The sequence below is a fragment of the Peromyscus maniculatus genome, chromosome 1 (assembly GCF_049852395.1).
Source record: "Peromyscus maniculatus bairdii isolate BWxNUB_F1_BW_parent chromosome 1, HU_Pman_BW_mat_3.1, whole genome shotgun sequence".
NCBI lineage: Eukaryota > Metazoa > Chordata > Mammalia > Rodentia > Cricetidae > Peromyscus > Peromyscus maniculatus.
Window position 1 is genome coordinate 199,502,716 of NC_134852.1, and position 23,437 is coordinate 199,526,152.

The 23,437-nt window shown below is 39.4% G+C and overlaps 1 protein-coding gene across 9 annotated transcripts in view; it reads right to left on the bottom strand.

Annotated features, from left to right (window-relative positions):
- The window catches only part of Nt5c2 (5'-nucleotidase, cytosolic II), a 129,959-nt gene that overhangs the window by 44,099 nt on the left and 62,423 nt on the right, over positions 1 to 23,437 (bottom strand). For 6 of the 9 annotated variants that reach the window (XM_006983327.4, XM_076563258.1, XM_076563255.1 and 3 more), the window contains one exon: positions 13,353 to 13,472. In XM_006983327.4, the coding sequence (XP_006983389.2) occupies positions 13,353 to 13,472 (120 nt within the window). Of the gene's footprint in view, positions 1 to 166; positions 326 to 6,681; positions 6,814 to 13,352; positions 13,473 to 23,437 lie in introns of those variants that run through there. The other 3 variants (XM_076563253.1, XM_076563259.1, XM_016001839.3) reach the window with 3 other exon arrangements.

The window sequence follows — 23,437 nt, forward strand, 5'->3', positions numbered from 1 at the left end:
CTTTACAACAGATTATATATTAACACACTATAAGCTTTGTTTGAATTTTGCTTAATCTGCCCCCACCTCCAAACTTAGCCTCACAGCACTGCTTATTAATCTTAACTTACTCAGATAACAATTCTTCACAGAGAAAACTCAGAGAAAGTAGAGTAAGCACACTTACCCTTCCTTAGACATTCTCAAAGACTACTTCCTCTGGATAAGAATACAGGATCAACAAACAAGCTCCACTGATCTCTTGAGAACTGTAGCTTATTTGTTAAAGCTGAGAACACAGGCCCTGAGAGGCCCAACCAATCCAGGCACAATGCCACTAGGCTGTATCTCAGGGACCAATATCCTCAGCTTTAAAACTTAAAACCTACTAAGAGGTTGGGGGTAGAGGCCAGGAAAAATGACTACTAGCCTGGAATGTTTAACACTGGCCAGTTAAAGAAGAAGACAACCCAAATGCAAGGTTCTGTTAAGAGGCAGGAATCGTTACTGGCAAACACAGAAAAAGCAAATTTACCCCCTAAAGAGGCCCTCCAACAGTACACAAACAATGTGAGTTTCACAGAATGGAGCAGCCCTAGCTGGTCAAAATCATTCCCATTCACTCAGAACAAGAAAAGACCAGATAAATAATTTAGTTTTAATGAACAGTTCAACTACTTTCCCTTTAGAAAAAAAACCATGTAAACTACAAGAAGGAAGTACTTACGTGCCAGACCATATTACAGGGGAAATTAAGGTATTTCCATACCAACCTTTCCCTCCCTCTGATTTTATTAACTGTTTTTAGGAAATACCTGTGTTCAAAAATATATCATTTACCCAAAATATTCAGCTCATATGAAAACATACTTATAAATTTTTTATATAAAGGGCAAATCCAGAACATTCTAAAAGTTGATGACAAATCTCAGATCAAGCTAAGATTTGAAAGAAAAATATTTGCAACCTTCCTGCCTCCAGACAAATATAATACATAGGGTTTATGCAACAGGGGAAGAAATAAGTAAATCAGAGCTCGGTCTAGTGCCAGAAGCCTGTAATCTCAATTACTTAGGAAGCTAAGGTGAAGAATCCAAAGTTCAAAGCCTGCTTGGGACACAGAGTGAGTTCAAGGTCAGTCTGGACTACTTTAGTGAAACTTTGTCTGTAAATAAAAACATAAAAACAGGGTTAGGTGTAGGCGGGGGTTTCTCTGTCCCACCAGCAAATCCCACATACCCAGCAGTGATTATTTTAAAAGCCTCTGTGGGACTGGGTGGGACAGAAAAGCCTCCGATTACAGTTAAGGACAGGCATGGTGGCACACAACTTTCGTGCCAGCACTCAAGAGACAGAAACAGGCAGACCTCTGTGAATTCCAGGCCAGCAAGGGCTACAAGGCAGTGAGACCTTGTCTCCAAAAAAAAAAAAAAAAAAAAAAAAAAAAAAAAGTAGTACAGTAATTGCCTATGCATGAGAAGCCATGTTCAATCCCTAATAAAAAAGAAAGAGAAACAACAACAACAAAAAGAAAGAAAAGAAACAAAAGACAAAGAGGAACACTGAGATGGAAAGTAAACCCTTTAAATTAAACATAAAGACTACACATTCTGGCTGGGACCATAGCTTGGCTGACAGAGTGCTCGCCTAGCACACAACGCCCTGGGTTCACTTGCCAGCACTGCGTAACTAGGCATATTGGTGTAGGTTACAATCCAGCATCCAAGAAATGGGGACAGGATACAGGAGTTCATACACCTTGGCTACATGACCCTATCTCAAAACAGACAAAAAGGGCCAGTGAGATGACTCAGTGGCTAAAACTGCTTGCCATGCAAGCCTGAAGCCTGAGCTCAATTCCTTGACCCAGATATAGTTGGAAGAAGAGAAGTGACTCTATAGTTATCCTCTGACCTCCACATGCACGCTGTGGCACACTTGAGTATACATACAAATACACACACACACACACACACACACACACACACCACACACACACACACACACACTTTAAAAAAATCTTTAAAAAAGAGCATGAAAATGTTAAGGCATAGTATAACATAGCACTTGGGGACTGAGGCAAGACTACTGCTAGTTTGGAGCCAACCTGGGCTACAGAGTGAGAACCTATCTGGGTCTTCTTTTGTTTTATTTTGTTTGAAGCAAGGTCTCACATAATTTCAGTTATCTTTGAACTCACTATATAGGTGAGAGTGGACTTGAACTCTGCCTCTATTCCCAAGTACCAAGATTATAGACATGTGCTTCCACATCAAGTGAGAACCTATCTTTACAAAAACAAACAAGCAAAAAACATGTAAGATAACCATCTAACCTCATAAGAACAAAAATTGGAAACCACGAGACACATACACTACAATGGCTATTCCAATCAAAAGACAACAGCAACTGTGTAAGGATGCAGAGAAACTGAAATGCTCACACACTGAAGCTAGCACTGTAAAATGATACATTAGCATGAACAATTTACCAATAACCCAAGCACAGTTACCATATAACCAAGCAAGTTATATTCCTAGATACATGACCAAAACAAATGTCCATACAAAACTTTACACAAGGGGCTGGAGAGATGGCTCAGCGGTTAAGAGCACCGACTGTTCTTCCAGAGGTCCTGAGTTCAATTCCCAGCAACCACATGGTGGCTCACAACCATCTGTAATGAGATCTGGCGCCCTCTTCTGTATACATAATAAATAAATAAATCTTTAAAAAAAAAAAAAACTTTACACATAATAAATAAATAAATCTTTAAAAAAAAACTTTACACAAATGTTCATAATACCACATTTTAATTTTAGGTGTCTATTGCTGTAATAAAACATCACCAAAAGCAACTTGGGGAGGAAAGCATTTACTTGGCATCCCAATTACAGTTTCATCACTGAAGGAAGTTGGGGCAGGAACCTAGAGTAGGAACTGCTGTGGAATAATCCTGCACACTGTGAAAATGTGTTGCTCTCATTGTTAATAAAAAGCTGATTGGCCAGTAGCCAGGCAGGAAGTATAGGTGGGACACCCAAACTAAGGACTAAGAAGAAAGAGGGGCAGAGTTGAGAGTCGCCAGCAGATGCAGAGAGAAGACAGGTACCAAGCCACCCAGGAAAGCATAGATAAGAAATATGGGTTAATTTAAGAGTTAGCCTAGTAACAAGCCTAAGCTATGGGCCGAGCATTTATAATTAATAATAAGACTCTCTTGCGGTTATTTGGGAAGTGGCTGCCCATACAGGAAAACTCCGCCTACAAGGAACTGAAGCAGAGGACATGGGGAAAGGCTGCTTACTGGCTTGCTCAGTTTGCTTTATTATACATCCCAGAACCAACTGCCTAGGAACATCATAGCCCCATAGAAAACAAGCCCTTCCATAGAAATCATCAATTAAGGTTGCCTCTTCTCAGATGACTCCAGATAGTGTGAAGATGACAAAAAAAACAAAACAACAAAAGCAAACAAACGCAAACGAACAAAGAACTAACTAACACATAGTGTTATTCATAATAGCCCCCAAAGGAAAACCACCCAAATGCTGAACAATAGATGAATGAAAAAATATAATACAATATATTTATACAATGGAATATTATTAGGCCAATAAAATAAGTAAATTGACATGGATAAACTTTAAAAACATTCTGTTTGCTGGGCATGGTGCTACACATATTTTGAAGGCAGAAGCAGGAAGACAAGTCCAAAACTAGTCTTATCCACATAGTGTGAGAACCCTGTCTCAACACACACGCACGCACGCACGCACGCACGCATGCACGCATGCACGCAATATGTTTTTTCAAGATTTTATCTTATCTGTATGAATGCTTCCTGAGTATATGTATATGTACTATGTGAGTGCCTGGTGCCCAGAGGTCAGAAGAGGGTGCTGGATCCCCTAGAACTACAGCTATAGATGGTTGTGAGCCATCATATAGGTGTTAAGAACCCAGGTCCTTTGCAGGAACAAGTGATCTTACCTGATGAGTCATCTCTCCAACTCCATAAAAACTTTTTCAAAATATTTTTTGTAATGCTAAGTGAAAGGAGCCCAACATAAAAGTCCACATAACATATGACTTCCATTTGTCATACTATGCAAGAGTAAATTTTATATCAAGCCCCCCCTCAAATCAATTTAATTAAGAACGTCCGTTCACCAAAAGACTACTGATAAAAAAGCAAACATAGACTGGGAAATGATACATGACTTGTTACAACAGAAACTAAACTTAAAACATGGGGATTTGTTTGTTTTTTACAGTACAACCCTGGCTGACCTGGAATTACTATGTAAATCAACCTGGTCTCAGGCAGACAGCCACCTGCCTCTGCCTCCTGAGTGCTGGGATTAAAAGTGTATGTTACCACATGCGACGTTTTAAAAACACTATGAAAGTCAGTGAAAGAAAGAGATTAAAAAAAAAAAAAAAGAAAGCACAGACTATGTAATTATGTTTATATGAAATGTCTATAGAATAGCTAATTTTTTTTTTCCTCCAAGACAGTGTTTCTCTATTCTAAAACTTGCTCTGTAGACCAGGCTGGCCTCGAACTCACAGAGATCTACTTGCCACTGCCTTTCGAGTGCTGGGATTAAAGACGTGTGGCCTCACCTCCCGGCTAGAATAGCTAATTCTATAGAGACAGTATATATAGAAAGTAAGGGGTGGCCAGGAACTGAGGATAATAAAACTAAAGAACCATCTAACTTGATAATAAACTAAGAACCACTAAATACTAACTCAATTTTATATGAGTAGACAGCAATAATTTTTTTTTCAGGACAGGGTTTCTCTGTCTAGCCTTGGCTGTCCTGGAACTCCCTCTATAGATCAGACTAGTGTCAAACTCACAGAGATCCTCCTGCCTCTGCGTCCTGAGTGCTTGGGATTAAAGGTGTGCATTACCACCACTGCCCAGCTGACCTCAACAAAATGTAAACTGTACAGAAAGGTGTATTTTACCTCATCACAGTAATCTTCCCCACACAATATGAAAAAGGTAACACACAACTGGCAATGGTCTACAAATCCATAGGAGAAAAATCATACACAATTAGGAAACACTTCAGGAAGTCACAAAAAGTGAATCTCTCAACAGCCAGTTAACATCTGAAGAGTTGTTCAACCTAATTATTCACCAGGAAAATACAAATTTAAACCAGAATGTTGCATTACATATATACCGTAATAACTTTTAAATTGAGTATACACTTCAAAAGATTAATATTAAAGCAGCGGGGAAGCTCTCAGATAGTGTTAAGTGGATCTATCAAGAAAATAACTGCTTGGTACAACTAACTTGCATGTTATCAAGAACGTGATATACAATGGATGTATTACTGTCACTGGTTTTTGTTAACTCTTTTTGTTTTGAGATAACTGCAGATTCAATGCAATAGCAAGAAACAACAAAAGGCCAGGCAGTGGTGGTATGCGCTTTTAATCCCAGCACTTGGGAGGTAGAGACAGGTGGAACTCAGTGAGTTCCAGGCTAAAGTGTTTGAAGTACAATTGTGAAGACCCCAGAAACCATTAAATGCTGAGTGGGTGTGGCAGCCTGCCTATGATTCCAGCTTCCAAAGGCAGAGACAGGAATCCCCAGGAAGATAAGCCACATCTCCAAGCTCTAGGCTTGACTGAGAGACCCTGTCTCAGTGAATAAGGTAGAAAAGTGATCCAAGAAGTAATTCCCTTGAGGTCAAAAAAAAGCATTATAAACATTTCTAAGTCTCCCAGTACTAACGTGCTAAGACAGGTACTAAGAACTATTTTATGAATGCCAACAAATTCATTTTTATTCCTTACATTTATAATTAATTTGAGAAGAAATTATTATTCAATAGATTTAAATAAAGACTGGCAAGGCTTTGGAGATTTAAATTCAATTTAAGCAATAATTTCAGGGCACTGGAAAGAAAGCTCAGTGGTTAAGAGTATAAATCACTCTCGCAGAGGACACAAGTCTGGTTCCCAGAACCCATGAAGAATAACAGCTCAATCACCTGTGTACACGTATGTGTACACACATACACACATACACACACACACACACACTCAATCACTCATTCACTCACTCACTCACTCACTCACTCACTCACTCAATCTTAAAGGAAAATTAGAAGGCCAGCCATGGTGGTGCACACCTTTAATCCCACTTTAATCTCTCCGGAGAGAGACGCCAGAATTTCAGTGAGTTTGAGGCTAGGTCTACATAGAAAGTTCTAAGACAACTAGGGTTATATAGTGAGATCCTGTCTCCAAAATAATATTAGATAATTAGATAATTCAGATAAATATGTGAAATATCTCTAAATATTTTTAAAGACAAAGAATTGCAGTTTTTTTCTTTTGAGACAAAAGCTCATTTCTGGAGCTTAAGTTGGCCTAGAATTCACAATGTAGCCAAGGCTAGCCTCAAACTCCTGGCAATTCTTCCTGCTTTAGACTCTTGAATGCTTGGATTATAGATTCAAGCCATCACACCAGGCTGCACTATTTTTTTAAAGAAAGCCAAATGACTGCTTAACTACAAATTCATAAGTTCAATTAGCAAATTTCACTTCAACATAATTAAAAAAACACTAAACTCATATCTATGTTCACAAAGAAAAAATTAATTCCCTATACTGAAAAAACTTTGCTTTATTATAATTATCAGAGCTTCAAAATGGTAAATCCAAATACCTGATTTCAGCATCATAGTTACAGTCAACAGGAAGAGCTGATGAAAAAACAAATGGTTCCATTCTGGATTTGAAGACTATAAATTCTGAGCTGTACTAAACACTATCAGCATCTAGATGTTAGACAAACTAAGAAATGCCTTTCTGGTGCGCTTCTCGCAGGTCACTAGGAAACCCAAGCATCTTAGATAACCTTCTGACTACAGCATAACATATTCCAATGAAGGGTTTGGCCAGATGATTATCCTCCAGTCAGAAACTGAGCAATCATAACAAGGAAATGAAGACAACAACAGTCACACATCCTGAAGGACAGTTTCCTAATGATACATCATCATCATTTCTATGCTGATATGCAGAACACTACCACAAAGCACACAATAGCAATAATGATGATGATGAAGCAAGGCAGTATGCTGGGCATTTACTTAACCAAGAGCATTTAGCTTCTGCAGACAGAGATACAGCTCAGTGGATAAGAACACTTGCTGAGCTAACATACAGACCTAATTTCACATCCCTAGTACCCACTTTTATAAAAAGCCAGGCATGGCTATGTGCACCTGCAACCTCAGCACTGAGGGAGGGAGACAGGAGGATCACTGGGGCTGGCTCCAGGTTCAGTGAGGGCCTGACTCAAAGGAGTAAAAACAGAATGGTAAAACACACACCATCATCCTCTAGCCTCCATGCACACACCATACACACTCACATATACACATGAGAATATTTAGCTTCTTCTAAAAGAAAAATTTCAAATATTACATACAATATACAGTTTTTGAGAATCATTATTACAGACTGCCTATTTAAGCCAATGGCAAAAATCAACTCAAATAAGTATCTTTAATAAAGTTTCAGAAACAATACAAATTGACTTAACTAAAAACAAAACAAACAACTCTCTAGTGCTAGACACACAGCTCAGGTGGCAGAGGGCTTGTACAGCATGCAAAGTCTAGGTTTGAGTCCCAGCACTGCATAAAACTGGGCATGGGGAGCACAGACTTGCAATTTCAGCACTGAAGAGATAGAGACAGGAGGATCAGGAAGCTCACTGTTATTTCAGCTATATAGCAGGTTTGGAGCCAGCTGAGGATACATAGACCCTGCTCAAAAACAAACACAAAAAGAGGGGGGGGGGAGGAGAGGGGAGGAAGAGTAAAACTAAATGGGTTCCATTTGTTGTGTGGCAATATCCTCCAAGATACACTTCTACGTGGGAGGGAAGCTTGGTAAAGTACAGGATGTTCTAAAGATAGGTAAACTAGTCAATCCCAAAGGGAAGCTAGTTAGGCTCAGGGAGTAGATAACTTCAGGAAGTCCCTGAAACTTACCACCAAGCATATATAAGCAGTAAGGACTGGTGAGAGGCACTTTCACACAAGAGAAGCTGCCTACAACTGGTTCAGACAGGCTGAGGCACCTGAAAGAAGCAGACAAACTCAACTGCCTAAAACACTCTCAAACCAGCCAAGCAACAGAAGCTCAGACCACTTCAGCAGTCTCACAAAGATATTCTCCATCCTTCCAAGCTGCCTATGCACTATATGGTGAGCTCCAGATTCCCAGCTTTCAAGAGCCATTACCCATGTTGGGGTGTGCTTCTGGGAAGAGAACTGTCTGGGTCACTATATAGGAACCCCAATAAAACCCACTGGCTCACCATGTTGGACTTTGGAGGTTCCCTACGTGGGGTGGAGATGTTTGTTGATGTCTCCCCAGGAACAGTGTCACACACCACTATCACATATGTTTTTGTTTTTTAAATGTTTGGTTATTTAAGAAGGTCTCATGTAGCCTATGCTGGCCTCAAACTGACCTAGGCAAAACTAACCTTGAACTCCTAATCTTCCTGCCTCAGGTCCCCAAATACCATGTGTGACACCATGCTGGGCCAATTTAATTTTGGGGGTGTGGGGCTGGAGGAAGATTTGAAACAAGGTCTCATGTCTCAAACTTTTCATCAACAAAGAAAACATTGTTTGAAAGATTAACTCAAGATATCTATTTTACAACATGGTAACAATTGTTAATAATAAAATATTGTATACTCAAAAATAGTTGAGAAATCTTTTTTGCTTTTTCATTTTTTTCTTTTGGGTTGGGTGATGTTATTTGAGACAGGGTCTCATGTAGCCCAGGTTAGCCTTGAACTCATTATGTAGGCAAAATTGACCTTTAACTTTCGACCCTCTTTTCTTACCCTCTACCCACTGCTAGCTTACTGAGAAACTTTAATTGTTCTCACAAAATAGTTAATTAATGGTGTGTCTGTCTGTGGATGTGTGTATGGGTGCACATGTGCACATGCACATCCATAAAAATGTATGTTCACCTGTGTAGACATGTGTACACAGCTACAGGCATGTGTGCATGGATAACGGCTGGAGGTTCACTTCAGATGGTATCCTCAGGTATCATCTCATCAACCTAAAGCTCACCAAGTAGGCTAAACTGGCTAGCCAGAGAGTTCTAGGAATCCACCTGTATTCACCTCCCCAGCGCTGGGATTACAAATGTGAGCCACAAGGCCCGGGTTTTGCTTTTGTTTTTTAACCTTTATTTTAGGTGTATTGGTACTTTGCCTGTGTATGTCTGTGTGAAGGTGTCAGATTCCCTGGAACTGGAGTGACAGACAGTGGTGAGCTGCCATGTGAGTGCTGGAATCGAACCCAGGTCCTCTGGAAGAGCAGCCAGCCACTCTCAACTGCTGAGCCATCTCTCTAGCCCAAGGCCTTGTTTTTTTTTCCACATGGGTTCTGAAAAATCAACTCAAGTCCTTATGTCTGCATAGCAAACACCTCACCAAATGGGCTATCTCCTCAGCCCTAAGTTAATGTACATTAGTTTTACTTAGCTAGTCTATATACCTACTTTAAAATATGTTTAAAATAATATACATAATTTTGCCAATTTTAGAAACAGATACATAATTCTTTAAAAGCAAATACTTGCAAGAGTACAAAAACCCAGTTTTTTATTACCGAAAAGTATTTTATTAGGACAGAGTGATATGGCTCAGTGTTTAAGAGTCCTGGGTTTGAACTCCAGCAGAGTATTTGCCTAGCATATAGGATCACATCACATTACACTACTACAGCACCACACAAAAACCAACACAACAGACAAAGTTTGAAAATGGATTAAACTAGGCTTTCTGGAATACACCTATAACACCAGCAATCACAAGTACAAGGCAAGAAGGTAATGAACTCATTCCCAGTATGACCCATAGAGTGAGGCCTAGTTTGAAAAAAAATTATAAACCTTGAGAGATGCTTTTATTATTATTTCCATTGTTTCATATTACTCCTACCTGATGAAAAATGTAGGGTGTGGAACCTGTCTAAATTATTACAGGAAATACCATTCTAAATGAGTCAGAAATGTATCTGAGCTATGGCATACCGAGTGCAATTAGGATTCTTACCAGATGATGTTTGCTAGAAATGTTAATGTTTATCTCTCTTCCAGTGTAAGTTTAGCCCTGTCTCCCTTCCTGAGAACACTGCATCTAAATGCATCCATCCTCTAGAGAAGTGGCTCTCAACCCAGGGGTCATGACCCCTTTAGGGGTCGCATATCCAATAACTCTACACATCAGATATTTACATTACAATTCATATCAGCAGCAAAATTACAGTTATGAAGTAGCAATGAAATAATTTATGGTTGGGGTCACCACATGAGGAACTGTATTAAAGGGTCACAGCATCGGGAAGGTTGAGAATCACTGCTCTAGAGCCTCAAGACTAACCAACTAATTGAACATAAATACATATAGAGAACACCTGCAGGGAGGGGCTCTATAAACACATATAGAGAAGTGGCTCAGCGGTTAAGAGCACTGGCTGTTCTTCTAGAGGTCCTGAGTTCAATTCCCAGCAACCACATGGTGGCTCACAACCATCCGTAATGGGATCTGATGCCCTCTTCTAATATGGATGAAAACAAAGTACTCATATACGTAAAATAAATAAATAAATATTTTTTAAAAAGAGAACACCTGCATTCATTAGAGTATTTGTGCTACACTTTGCTTCACTCAAGATGGGGCCTCATGTAGCCTAAGATGGCCTCAAACTTGCTATATAGCTGAGGAAAACGTTGAACTTACTCTCCTGTCTTTGCCTCAGAGTCCTGGGCCACCATGCCATTTGTGTGTGCTAGGGATCAACCCCAGGACTCTGTGCCGCTAGGCAAACACTCTGTCAACTGAGCTATACCCATAGCCCCATGTTTCCTTTACACATATAAACATGCCGTTTTTAAAGCCCAAGAGATAGCTCATTGGATAAAAATGCTTGCTGCACAAGTCTTAATAACCCGAGTTCAATCTCTGGAAACCACAGTAGAAAGTTATCTTGTGACCACCATAAATGAAAACCCACACTCCCACATGCATTATCACATACACTCAACAATAATAAATATTTAAAAGTTTTAAGGGACTGGAGAGATGGCCCAGTGGTTAGGAGCACTAGCTGCTCTTCCAGAGGACCTGGATTCAATTCCCAGCACCCACATGGCCACTCACAACTGTCTGTACTCCAGTTCCAGGGGATCTGACACTTTCACACCAATGCACATAAAATAAAGTTTAAAAAAAAAAATTTAAAAATAAAATTAAATAAACATTTAAAAGTTTTAAAATTCTGTGCTATACTTGAATTCCTATAGCATATACCAACACACCACACAGAAAGGAAAGTCGTCAATACCTACTATGTAATTTGGAGACTTGACAGGAACCAAAATTTTTTTTCACTTTTCTAGGGCTTAAGGAATAATAGTCTGATACCCACAAATGCTACATAGTGACCTACCATTAGTAAAATGTCATCAGCTTACATTAAAAACCAACTACTAACCAGGCTACATGTCCATTCCTTAATTCTATTATTTTCTATGTAGAAAGGCAAGGTCAGAACTATATAACATTCTTTTAATAAACACTACACAATTGTTATTCTGTATTTTGTGCTTTTATCTTTATTTTAAGACAAGGACTCAGGGTTGGGGATTTAGCTCAGTGGTAGAGCACTTGCCTAACAAGCACAAGGTCCTGGGTTCGGTCCTCAGCTCAAAAAAAAATAGAAAGAAAGAAAAGAAAAAAAAAAAAGACAAGGACTCATGTAGCCCAGGCTGGCCTTGAACTCATGATCCTCCTATTTCTACCTCCCAAGTGCTGAGTTTACAAGTGTGCACTACCACACCAGGGTTAAGTAAACACAATTTTAAATTCTGCTTAAAAATTATAGCTAGGGGCTAGAGAGATAGCTCAACACTTAAGAGCTCTGTCTTCTCTTACAGAGGACCTGGGTTCAATTCCTAGACCCACAGCTGTCTCTAACTCCAGTTCCAGAGGATCCAACACCCTTACACAGGCATGCATACAGGCAAAACACCTGCTCATAAAAAAATAAAAATAGGGCTGGAGAGATGACTCAGAGTTTAAGAGCTCTGACTGACTGCTCTTTCAGAGGTCCTGAGTTCAATTCCCAGCAACCACATGGTGGCTCACAACCATCTGTAATGAGATCTGGTGCCCTCTTCTGGTGTGCAGACATACATATAAACAGAATACTATACATAATAAATAAATAAATCTTTTTAAAAATTTTTTCATAAAAAAATAAAAATAATAAATGTTTAAAAGATTTTTAATTTTAAATTTATAATTTTGATTTATAATTTAAAAAGATTATAATCAGTTTATGGTAAATAGCAGTTAAGAATTTTTGTTAAAGAATTTAAATTCTGTTATATTCTATTAAAATTTCAGTTAAGAATTTCATCCTCAGAGGGTAATAGCACTTGCTACAAAAGTCTGGCGACCTGAGTTCAATCCCAGAAGCCATATAAAAATGGGAGGAAAGAGAGAACAGATGTCACAGAGTTGTCCTCAAACTTCTACGTGTGCACTGCGGCATGACCACAGGCATGCGCGATCACGTGTACACACACACACACACACACACACACACACACACACACACACACACACATACACAAACACATCATCATAAATAAGTTTAAAAAATAATGTCGGGGTTGGGGATTTAGCTCAGTGGTAGAGTGCCTAGCAAGCACAAGGCCCTGGGTTCAGTCCTCAGCTCTGGAAAATTAAAAAAAAAAAAAGAAAAGAAAAAGAAAAAATAATGTCAATCTTAGCAAGGCATGATGGTATGTGCCTATTGTCCTAGCTACTTGGAAGGCTGAGAATGGAGGAACACTTGAGCCTATGTATTCAAGGTCAGCCTGGACATCACAGCAAGACCCTGTCTTTTAAAAAATAAAGAAACCTAGATAGAGTGCGGTATATCTATAATCATAGCACCTGGCAAGCTGAGGCAGGAGGATTGACACGAGTTCAATACCAGCCTGAGCTACGTGAGACTACCAAAAAGAAAGCGGAAAAGAAATTTCAATCCAATTAACTAGGAGCAATTTTCTAGCAGATAGACTTTGTTCAGGATTTTTGCTAGTGGCTATAAACAGCGGACGGTGTGCTATAGGTAAAAACCTGAATGTCACTAGCTTTGAACCAGTAGTTATACGCTCTGTGATAAATTACTTAACATGTCTGTATATGAATTCCATCACCTGAAGCCTAAGAGTAGAAAGTAGAGACTTCCTAGAGGTGTTCTGAGGATGAAGCTATCTTACCGGTGATAGGCTTCTCGCCGATACTTTTTCAAGGCATGTTTATCCATGTTAGCAGGCACATCTGCTGCATTCTGTAATCGATCACTCCAGGAGGTTGTCATTTTATTTGAATGATGAATTCTAGAAGAGAAAATCAACAATTTAGTAGTTTGATATTGACACTGGTATACTAACATGCCATTTAAAAAATGTTTTAAAAACTGTAGCTGTACACCTTTTGCTGGGTGGTGGTGATGCACACCTTTAATCCTAGCACTCAGGAGGCAGAGACAGGAGGACTTCTGTGAATTTAAGGCCAGACTGGTCTATAGAGAGTGTTCCAGGATAGTCAGGGCTACATAGAGAAACCCAGTATCAAAAGAGAGAAAAAAAAGTACAATTTTCATCGCATTAGAAAAAACATACATCAGGAACAAAGTAGAGAGCTGTGTATCTTTGCATTAAGTACTTTGATAGCTAGGCTATTCTTAGATTTTACTTTCTTGAAGTTTTCACTTGTTCATTATTTACTGTTTTGTTTTTACTACTGCTAGAGATCAAACCCAAAGCTTCACACAACAAAGCATGTATTCTAAGACTGAGTTACACTTTTATTAAAATACCAATGTTTGTGAAAACATCTAGAATATAACAACCTAATATTTCCTTCATGAATCAGTACAGCTGTGTTATCTCCCACTCAGAGATCAGGCCAATAAACATTCCTTCACGGAGGGAAGACTTGGGGCTTGCGTGAAATCCACCACTCCTCAAGATTATATAATGAGATTATATAATCTCATTACATAATGAGGACCTGGGTTCAATTCCTAGAACAGAAAACAGAAAGGGGTCCAAGGGAACTTCCTGTGAGCAGGGGTATGTTCATTATCTTGGTTAGAATGGTTCTAACCAAGAGAATCATTACACATATCAAAAATTATACCCTAGCCAGGCATGGTGGTACACGCCTGTTACCTCAGCACTTGGAAAATAGAGGCAGGAAGATCAGGAGTTCAAGACCAGCTTCAGCTACACAGTGAGTTCCAGGCCAGCCTGAGTTATACAAAATATTGTCTCAAAAACAAAAATATGCCTGGAGGTGGTGGCACACACCTTTAATCCCAGCACTCGGGAGGCAGAGACAAGCAGCGAGTTCGAGGCCAGCCTGGTCTACAGAGCGAGATCCAGGACAGGCACCAAAGCTACACAGAGAAACCCTGTCTAAAAAAAAAAAAATTATATACTCTAAATATATATTTATTTATATTTCTATTTTATATTGTATTGTCACCCTTTTTAAAAAAAATCTTTATTTTATAGATATAGATGTTTTGCCTGCATGTGTCTTTATTCATAAAATAAACTTCTTTGCTTTAAAAATTGAGTCATTTTAAGTAATGTTGAAATCATATTCCACTTCACTCCATTCAATGTAAATAATCCTTTGGTCCAGTGTATCCACACTGTATTCTCTATATACCCACTAGTCAGTTATTAAGTACCAGATCCACTATGCAAGCACAGCAGTGCCTGTGTGCAAACAACCTTTATTTTACTTAACAATGACTACAAAACTAAAGAACAGCAATACTGGTGGTAATCCAGATATCTCAATAGGAATCAAATCAAGTGCTTCTTTTAAATGCAAGGAAGAGAAATCTCAACTTAAAGACAAACGGGAAATCCTGTATTAAAGTCTCTAAGATCTACAGAAAGAATAAATCCTCTTTGTGAGATTGTAAAGAAAAGCATTCACACCATGTATCTGAAGGTTACAGACACAGTGAAAAATGCTTAGCTAAGACGGGTAAAAAGGCAAAGCCTAGTGGAGTGGAACACGTCTGTATCTTGGGAAGCTAAGGCAAAAGGATTGCTGAGGTTTAGGTCAACATGGGCTACAGAATGAGTCCAAAGTCAGCCTGGAATACATAGCATAGCCCTGTCTCAAAAAGCAAAGATGGCTGGTGAAATGGCTCAATCAATTAACGGGCTTGCCACCACACGTGTGATCAACCTGAATTCTATTTCTGGGACCCACAAGATGGAAGACAGAATTGTCGCCCTGAAAGTTGACTTGCCCTCCATACATGTATGGTGTCAGATGCATACCCACACACAAGCACATACATACAGAGCAAACCAAAGAAATCTCATTTAAAAATTAAAGATGCAGGGCTGGAGAGATGGCTCAGAGGTTAAGAGCACTGGCTGCTCTTCCAGAAGTCCTAAGTTCAATTCCCAGCAACCACATGGTGGCTCACAACCATCTACAGTGGGTGTCTGGTGCCCTCTTCTGGCATAAAGGTGTATAGGCAGATAGAGGACTCATACACATAAAATAAAATCTAAAAATAATTAAAGATGCATAATAAATGAGCAAAAAATTAAAAACTACAACAAAATATTTTAAAAGTCAGAGAAAGAGAATATATATGCACACAGGGTTAAATGTTCAGCTCAGTGAAAGAATGCACACTTAGCAAGTGCAAGACTCTAAGTTCAACCGCCAGGGGTAAAACATAGGAAAAACTAGAAAGGCACTAAATGTATGAATGTATAAGAAGACATAATACAAAGTTCATTACCACCTAAGCATTCACTTGGAGTCTAAATGTGCCTCCACCCCCCAGAAAATAGAAAACTACAAATAATGACAATAAAATTGAAAACAATGATTCTTTATCATCTGGCACACACAAAGACAGTTCAAGGAAGTATGCAAGCATTTTGTCACCTGTACAGAGTGTTAGGTTTTTGTTTTTTTATTACATTTGTTTTGTTTTGGGCTTTGGTTTTTCGAGGCAGGAATTCTCTGTGTAGCAGTCCTGGCTGTCCTGGAACTCAGAGATCGGCCTGCCTCTGCCTCCAGGGCGCTCGGATTAAAGGCGTGCGCCACTACTACCACCACCTATCAGTTGCTACCATATCTTACCCCAACAACAAAACCTCCAAACCAAAAGATCCTCTATTAAACCTAATACTCGCCGGGTGATGATGGTGCATACCTTTAATCCCAGCCCTTGAGAGGCAGAGGCAGACATCTCTGTAAGTTTGAGGACAGCCTGGTCTACAGAGTGAGTTTCAGGACAGCTAGGGCTACACAGAGACATATAATATATATTATATAACAGAATAATTCTGTGCTATGTCATTAAATATCCAGTTTGCAAAATAGTTTTATCTGGACAGTAACAAGTAAAATGAATTTGTAATCATTTAAAATGTTATCATTTCATACTTTAAAAATATTTCATAGGCCAAACATATACCGTGTCCCTTTGTGACTACCATCACCCTTCACCCTTCACCAAAGAAAGGAAGCATGGTGCTAGAGCAGCTAGAAATAATAAATTAAAAACAAACAAACGGGTTGGGGATTTAGCTCAGTGGTAGAGATCTTGCCTAGCAAGCACAAGGCCCTGGGTTCTATCCTCAGCCCCAAAAACAAACAAACAAACAAACAAACAGGGCTGGAGATGGCTTAGTGGTTAAGAACAATTGTAGTTCTTGCAGAGGACCCAGGTTCAATTCCCAGTCTCCAACATGATGGTTGTCAACCACCCATAACTCCAGTCTAGAAGATTCAATATCTCTCTTGACCTCTTCAGGCACCAAGCTCATATGTAGTACACATACACTCATGCGTACAAAAATGAATAAATCTAATAAAAATTTGAATTTAAAAAGCTTTATTTTGAAGCTGGGAGGTGGTGGCACACACCTTTGATCACAGTACTTGAGAGGCAGAGGCAGGCAGATCTCTGTGAGTTCAAGGCCAGCCTGGCCTACAGAGTGAGTTCAAAGACAGCCAAGGCTACATACACACAGAAACCCAGTCTTGAAAAACAAAACAAAACTTTATTTTGTATTAGAAATAAAAACTTGGAATTTACCAGTTTTTATAATCAACCACCTCTGAAAACACTGCTCTGAAATTAAAAATGATAAGGGTAATTCTATATAATCTCATCAGGTCCAGAGCTTATTTTGCTCTTAATACCTCTTTTATTTACATACATTAAAGTTTATATACTACCTATATAAAATAGATAATTTTATGGAAAATGAAGTTAATGCTATACTCTCCACTTATATGCCTGTATTATACTGAGCAGCTGCATTTTATGCAGCCCTTGATTAGCGTTAACCTTTGATAGATGACCAAGTAAAAGCCAAGAAAGCAAAGTGCTTACCCAGCTGATTTTATCATTATATTGTGCTTATGAGTCTCCCTTAATGTATCTGCAAATCAACTTATTTATAATACATTCCTGTAGCCAGAAGTTTTCCTGTGTCCCGCAGCTGCTAGGTCCCAAATAAACACACAGAGGCTTATATTAATTACAAACTGTTTGGTCTATGGCTCAGGCTTATTGCTAGCTAGCTCTGACATCTTAACCCATTTCTATTCATCTATATTTTGACATGTGGCCATGGCGTTACTGGTCTGCTGGCATCTTGTTCCTTGGGCAGTTGGATGACATCTACCCTGACTCCACCATTCTTCTCCCTGCACCTCTGCTTGCATTTCCCGCCTGGCTCTTATCCTGTCTTACCATAGGCCAAAGCAGCTTTATTTATCAACCAATGGGAGCAACATATTTTCACAGCATATAGAAAGACCATCCCACAGCACATTCCCTTAAAAACAAGGAAAATTAGATGTGAATTTTCTTTCATTAATTTACAAATACTGAAAAACTTCTCATATCTGTAATTAAAAGTGTCACCTATGACTTAAAGAACACTTTGAAATAGTGTTATAACTTTTTAAAAATACACTATAGCTTTATCTTTGTTCTTACGAGTCTCTCTATAGTGTCCTTGCTGGTCTCAAACTCTGGTCTGAACTTCCTGCTTCAGCCTGGAGCCTAAACTGGATGGACACGAACATCTTTTCCTCACCCTTGGAACTGAACCTTAGGCCATACCTGTACCAGGCATCACTCAACCCCAGACCTCTTTACTTTTGACTAGGCTGGGATTCTCTGCCCCAGCTTCCCCATAAACTGGCTAAGCTTATTGCTTTTAAGGTATGTTATAGCCTTTGTTCCTTCTTATCACAAAAGTAACATATAGAAGGAAATATACATTTAAAGTACTTTAAGATGAAAGAATGCCAATTTTGCAGGAAAAAAAAAAAACCCTAAAAATTGTTGTATCAAAACCACTAAATCTCTCAATTTTGAATCTTCCAAATGCTCATGTCAAGTAGTATGGTGGATCAAACCTATAATCTGAGAATTTGGGAGGTTAAGAATAGCATTATATCTGCAAATTGGAGGCCAACTTGGGTAACATAGTGAGTTCCAAACCAGCCCGGGCAACAGAGTGAGACCTTACTTCAAAAAGCGGGATTAAGGCTGACAAGATGGCTCAATGGGTTAAAGGTACTTGGAAACAAGCCTGGCAACTTGAATTCGATTCCCAGACCCACATAAGGGTGGAAGAGAACTGGCTGCAAAGCTGTTCTCTGACCACCACATCTGTGTCATGGTATGCAGACCCACACACACACATCATGCCCATGAACACATAATTTACTATTATTATATTCTATGTGTAGGGCTATATGGACTGCATGCGTGTCTATGTACCACAGACATGTCTGGTGCCCTCACAAGCCAGAAGAGGGTATCAGGTTCCCTGGACTGTGTTACAGGCGATAGTAAACCACCATGTGGGCACTAGGATCAAACCTAGATTCTCTGGAAGAGCAGCCAGTGCACTGAACTGCTAAGCCATCTCTCAAGGCCCTCGTAACTTTTTAAAAAGCATGATCAACAGAGTGGGACCAGAGGCAGCTCCATGGAAAAGCACTTGCCTGGAACACTTATGGCCCTGTGTTCAATTCCAACATCATAAAAAATAAATTTAAAAAAATTTTTTAAATTGTAATTAAGTCATGACTAACAGCTTTTTGCACCCCCATGCCTTTTTTTTTTTTTTCTTTTTCTTTTCAGTGTTGGGGACTGAACCTTGGACCTGGAGTATGTTATGCAAAGCACTCTACCACTAACATCCTTTCATTCATTTCATTTTTTTAATCCATAGATAATCGTATCATTTGCCTCAAACTGTACAATAAATTGTTGTCAAAGCTAACATTCAAAAGACCTTTTTATCGCAGGGGCTGGTGAGATGGCTCAGTGGTTAAGAGCAACTGCTGCCCTTAACTACAGTTCTCAGTACCCACATCAGGCAGCTCTCCACCACCTGTGCTCTACTTTAAGGGACATGATGCCCTCTTCAACTGCACATACATACACACAAACATACACACACACACAGATTCGCACACTTTTTAAATAAAGAGTCTGCACACCAAAAGGATGGTTAACAAATTCCAAAAAGTGGGGTAGGATGGGAACACTACTCATATTTTTGCATATAACACTTCCAAATGCTAAGTATGCCTTTGGTCAGTCTCTCGGTGCCTGTCTCTGTCTCTTTCTTTCAACTCTAAGCCCTATAATGCACTATCTCAAGCATCATGCACAGTAAACTTAATACATAGACAGAAATACATGCACCCCTCCCATATACAGGCATGGTAGTTCATACCCATAATACCAGCATTTTGGAGACTGAGGCAGGAAGATTGCCAAAGTTCAAGAGCTACATAGTGAATTCCAGAATAGCTTGATTTACAGTGGAAGATCCTGTTTCTAACAGCTGTCTCAACACACACACACACACACACACACACACACACACACACACACACAATGCACACATGCAAATATGTGAAGTAAATGAACTGCTAAACCTCTACATTTCAAGCTCTGTGTTTCAAAAGCTAATTTGTGTACAAGCCCAAAAATACTGCCCAAGTTCCTTTTAATGCTCTAAATGAACTGTAAATTTCTTACACTTGATTCACAAATGTGTATGAATCCTGGCTTGATTAACGTAATAATATTTTGCTAACCTTTCAACACCAGGCTTTAGAACAAAAGAGTCCTTGTTCTCTGGTGGAAAAATAACAAAGCTGAGAGGCTGTGTCAAGTGAGAAATGCAGTACCTATTGCCTTGACAATTTGTTTCTCTGTTTCAAGCAACAGCCTTCTCCTATCTGTACTCTGAAATTCTAGTTGGAAACACAAAGTTAGTCGGGTATATTGGCCTTTAGTAATGGCAAGAAGATAGGGAATTCAAGGCCAACCATGGATTCATAGCAAGTTTGAGGCCAGCCTGGAATACATGAGACTCCGTCTCCAAAAGAGGAGAAGTATAAGGTGTGAAGAGCAGTGGCTGACATGCAGAAGTGCTTAATTTATAATGCTCAAACCTACAGTGTTTTAATACATAAGGCCTCTGCACAGGGCACTTCATGCTTAGGAAAATGTATAGCTAATTTCTACTTTCAGGCCCCAAAGTTCACAATCCCCATCACATGCCAAAGGTTCTCACCACATTATAAATTTCCTAAGTCAATTTAAGTATATTAAATTTAATCTACAATCCACAGACAGAACTATTTTAAGAATTCATTCATAAAATCTACCTCAAAAGGAAACCAGAGGCAGGAAGAGAGCTCAGTCAACAGAGTGCTTGCCTCCAGAGCATGACCTGAGTTGAATTACTAGATCCCACTGGACAGAGCCCAACAAGAGACCCTGTTACAAAGGAGGTAGACAGCATTTCTGAAAATGACACCCTAACTTGTCTTCTGACCTCCACAAGCTCATACATGCACAAAAATAAATATAACTTTAATAAACACAAAAATAAAATAGGACTGGGGTGCAGGTCAGTTAGCAGAATGATTGTCTAGCAAGCATGAGGCCTTGGGTTCTAACCCCAGCACCACATAAATTGGGTGTGGTGATGTATGCCTTCAATCAGCACTCAGGGTGGAAGAATGTTTAGAAAATCAAGGTCCTCTTCAGCTGCATAGGGAGTTCCCAGCCAACCTGGACTGCATGAAACCTTGTCATAATAAGTAAGTAAATGGTGTATAAGTCAATGGTAGAGCATGTGCTCACTTCCCATGCACAACCTGGGAAGTTCAGTCTCCAACACTGCAAAATAATAATAATAATAATAATAATAATAATAATAATAATAATAATAATAATGAATTGGGGGCTGAGGATGCAGAGTTAGTAGAGTGCTTGCCTTGCATGCACAGAAGCCCTGTGTCCCATGAGCCATACCAGGGATAGTGGTGCAGCCTGTAATCCCACCACTCAGAGGTAGAGGCAAGAAATTTTAGGTCCTCCTCAGCTATGTAGAGTGTGAAGATAGCCTGGGTTAGATGAGACCCTGTCTCAATATAATATTAATAAGATAAATAAAAATAAATCAAAACTTTCACATTCCACGTTCTACATGTTAAGATATAATGAAACCTACCCTGTCTCTACCAGCTTCCCATGATTTTAGGACAAACACAGTGGTAGAAAGAGAATGTACAGAACAGGTGCTGCTTGAGCACCATGTTAAAGACAGACAAGGCAGAAAAAGAACAGCATTGCCTATAAATTAAGAAAGGAAAATTGCTGGGGCTTATGTAGGGACGCTTGGCTCAGCCTGGGAGGAGGGGACTGGACCTGCCTGGACTGAATCTACCAGGTTGAACTCAATCCTCGGGGGAGTCTTTGCCCTGGAGGAGATGGGAATGGGGGGTGGGCTGGGGGGAAGGCGGGCGTGGGGGGTGGGAGGGGGGAGAGAACAAGGGAATCCGTGGCTGATATGTAAAATTAAATTTAATAAATAAATTTAAAAAATGAAAAAAAAGAAAGGAAAATTGACAAAACTTTAAAAAAGACAACCAAGATAAAGAGGAAAAAACAGTCGATAGCTGTATTAACATTTCATTTATTCCAAACACAATACATTTAACCTAAATCTAAACATATGGAGATTACTGAACAAATCCAAACTGAAAGACATTCAACAAAACTAAGCTATATTCAAAATATATCAACATCAAGAAAACAATCAAAATGCTGGAGAGTTGTACCTCGAAAGTAAATAAAGGGAGGCTCAGTGGTAAGAGTCTAAAGCCCTAGGTTCAATTTGGTGCGTGTGCAAGTACACACACACAAACTAAAGGGTATGAAGAACAATTAATTACTAAATCCTGGACTAGGAGCCAAAGCAGGGCCAGGCAGGGGTGGTGCACACCTTTAATCCCAGCACTTGGGAGACAGCCAGGTGGATCTCTGTGAGTTCAAGGCCAGCCTGGGCTACAGAGCAAGATCCAGGACAGGCACCAAAACTACAGAGAAACCTTGTCTCCGGAAGGAAAAAAAAGAAGCAAAAGCAGAACAGAATTGTCAACCTGGGAAATACAGTGGGAACTTGATTCAAAAAACAAAAATCAGACAACACCCCCAATGCCAAAAAGTTCCAAAACAGTACTAGATATGAGAATTCACCATAAAGGCCATTACTGGGACACCTAAGTTTTGAGTCTTATGTTTAGTTTTCTGTGTTGAGGCTCAAAGCCAGGACTTTATGCATACCAAGCAAACCCTCTACCACGGAGCTGTACGTAATTGCAGCACCAGAAATTTTCAACATTAGCTGAAAATTAGGTAGTAATGTTACACTCATCTTTAAAATTTTTATTTATGTGTACGGATGTTTTATTTGCATATATGTCTGCACCATATGCATCATTAATACCTGAAGAGGTGAGAAGAGTATATCAGATCCATTGGAACTAGAGTTAGAGATAGTTGCATGCAAACATATAGGTGCTAGGAACTGAACCCAGGTCTCTGGAAGAACCACTGGTACTCTTAACCAAGGAGCCATCTCTCCAGTCCAATGTCACACTACATTTTAAAGTGATAACAGTATTGTAGTTTTGTAGGGCAGTCTTATGTTATTCAAATCAAAATTTTCAAGAGTGAAATGTCTTTCTACTTATAATTTATTTTTAAGTGGTTCTAGATTTAAAACATTGTATGTAGAGCCAAAGAGATAGCTCAGCAGTAATGGCAAGGGATCTGCTACCAAGCATGACAACCTAAATTGGATCCTCAGAACCTACATAGTTGAAGAAGAGACCTCTACACACACACACACACACACACACACACACACACCCAGTGGCACACATGCACCTCCCTCTCACATACAAAATAAAT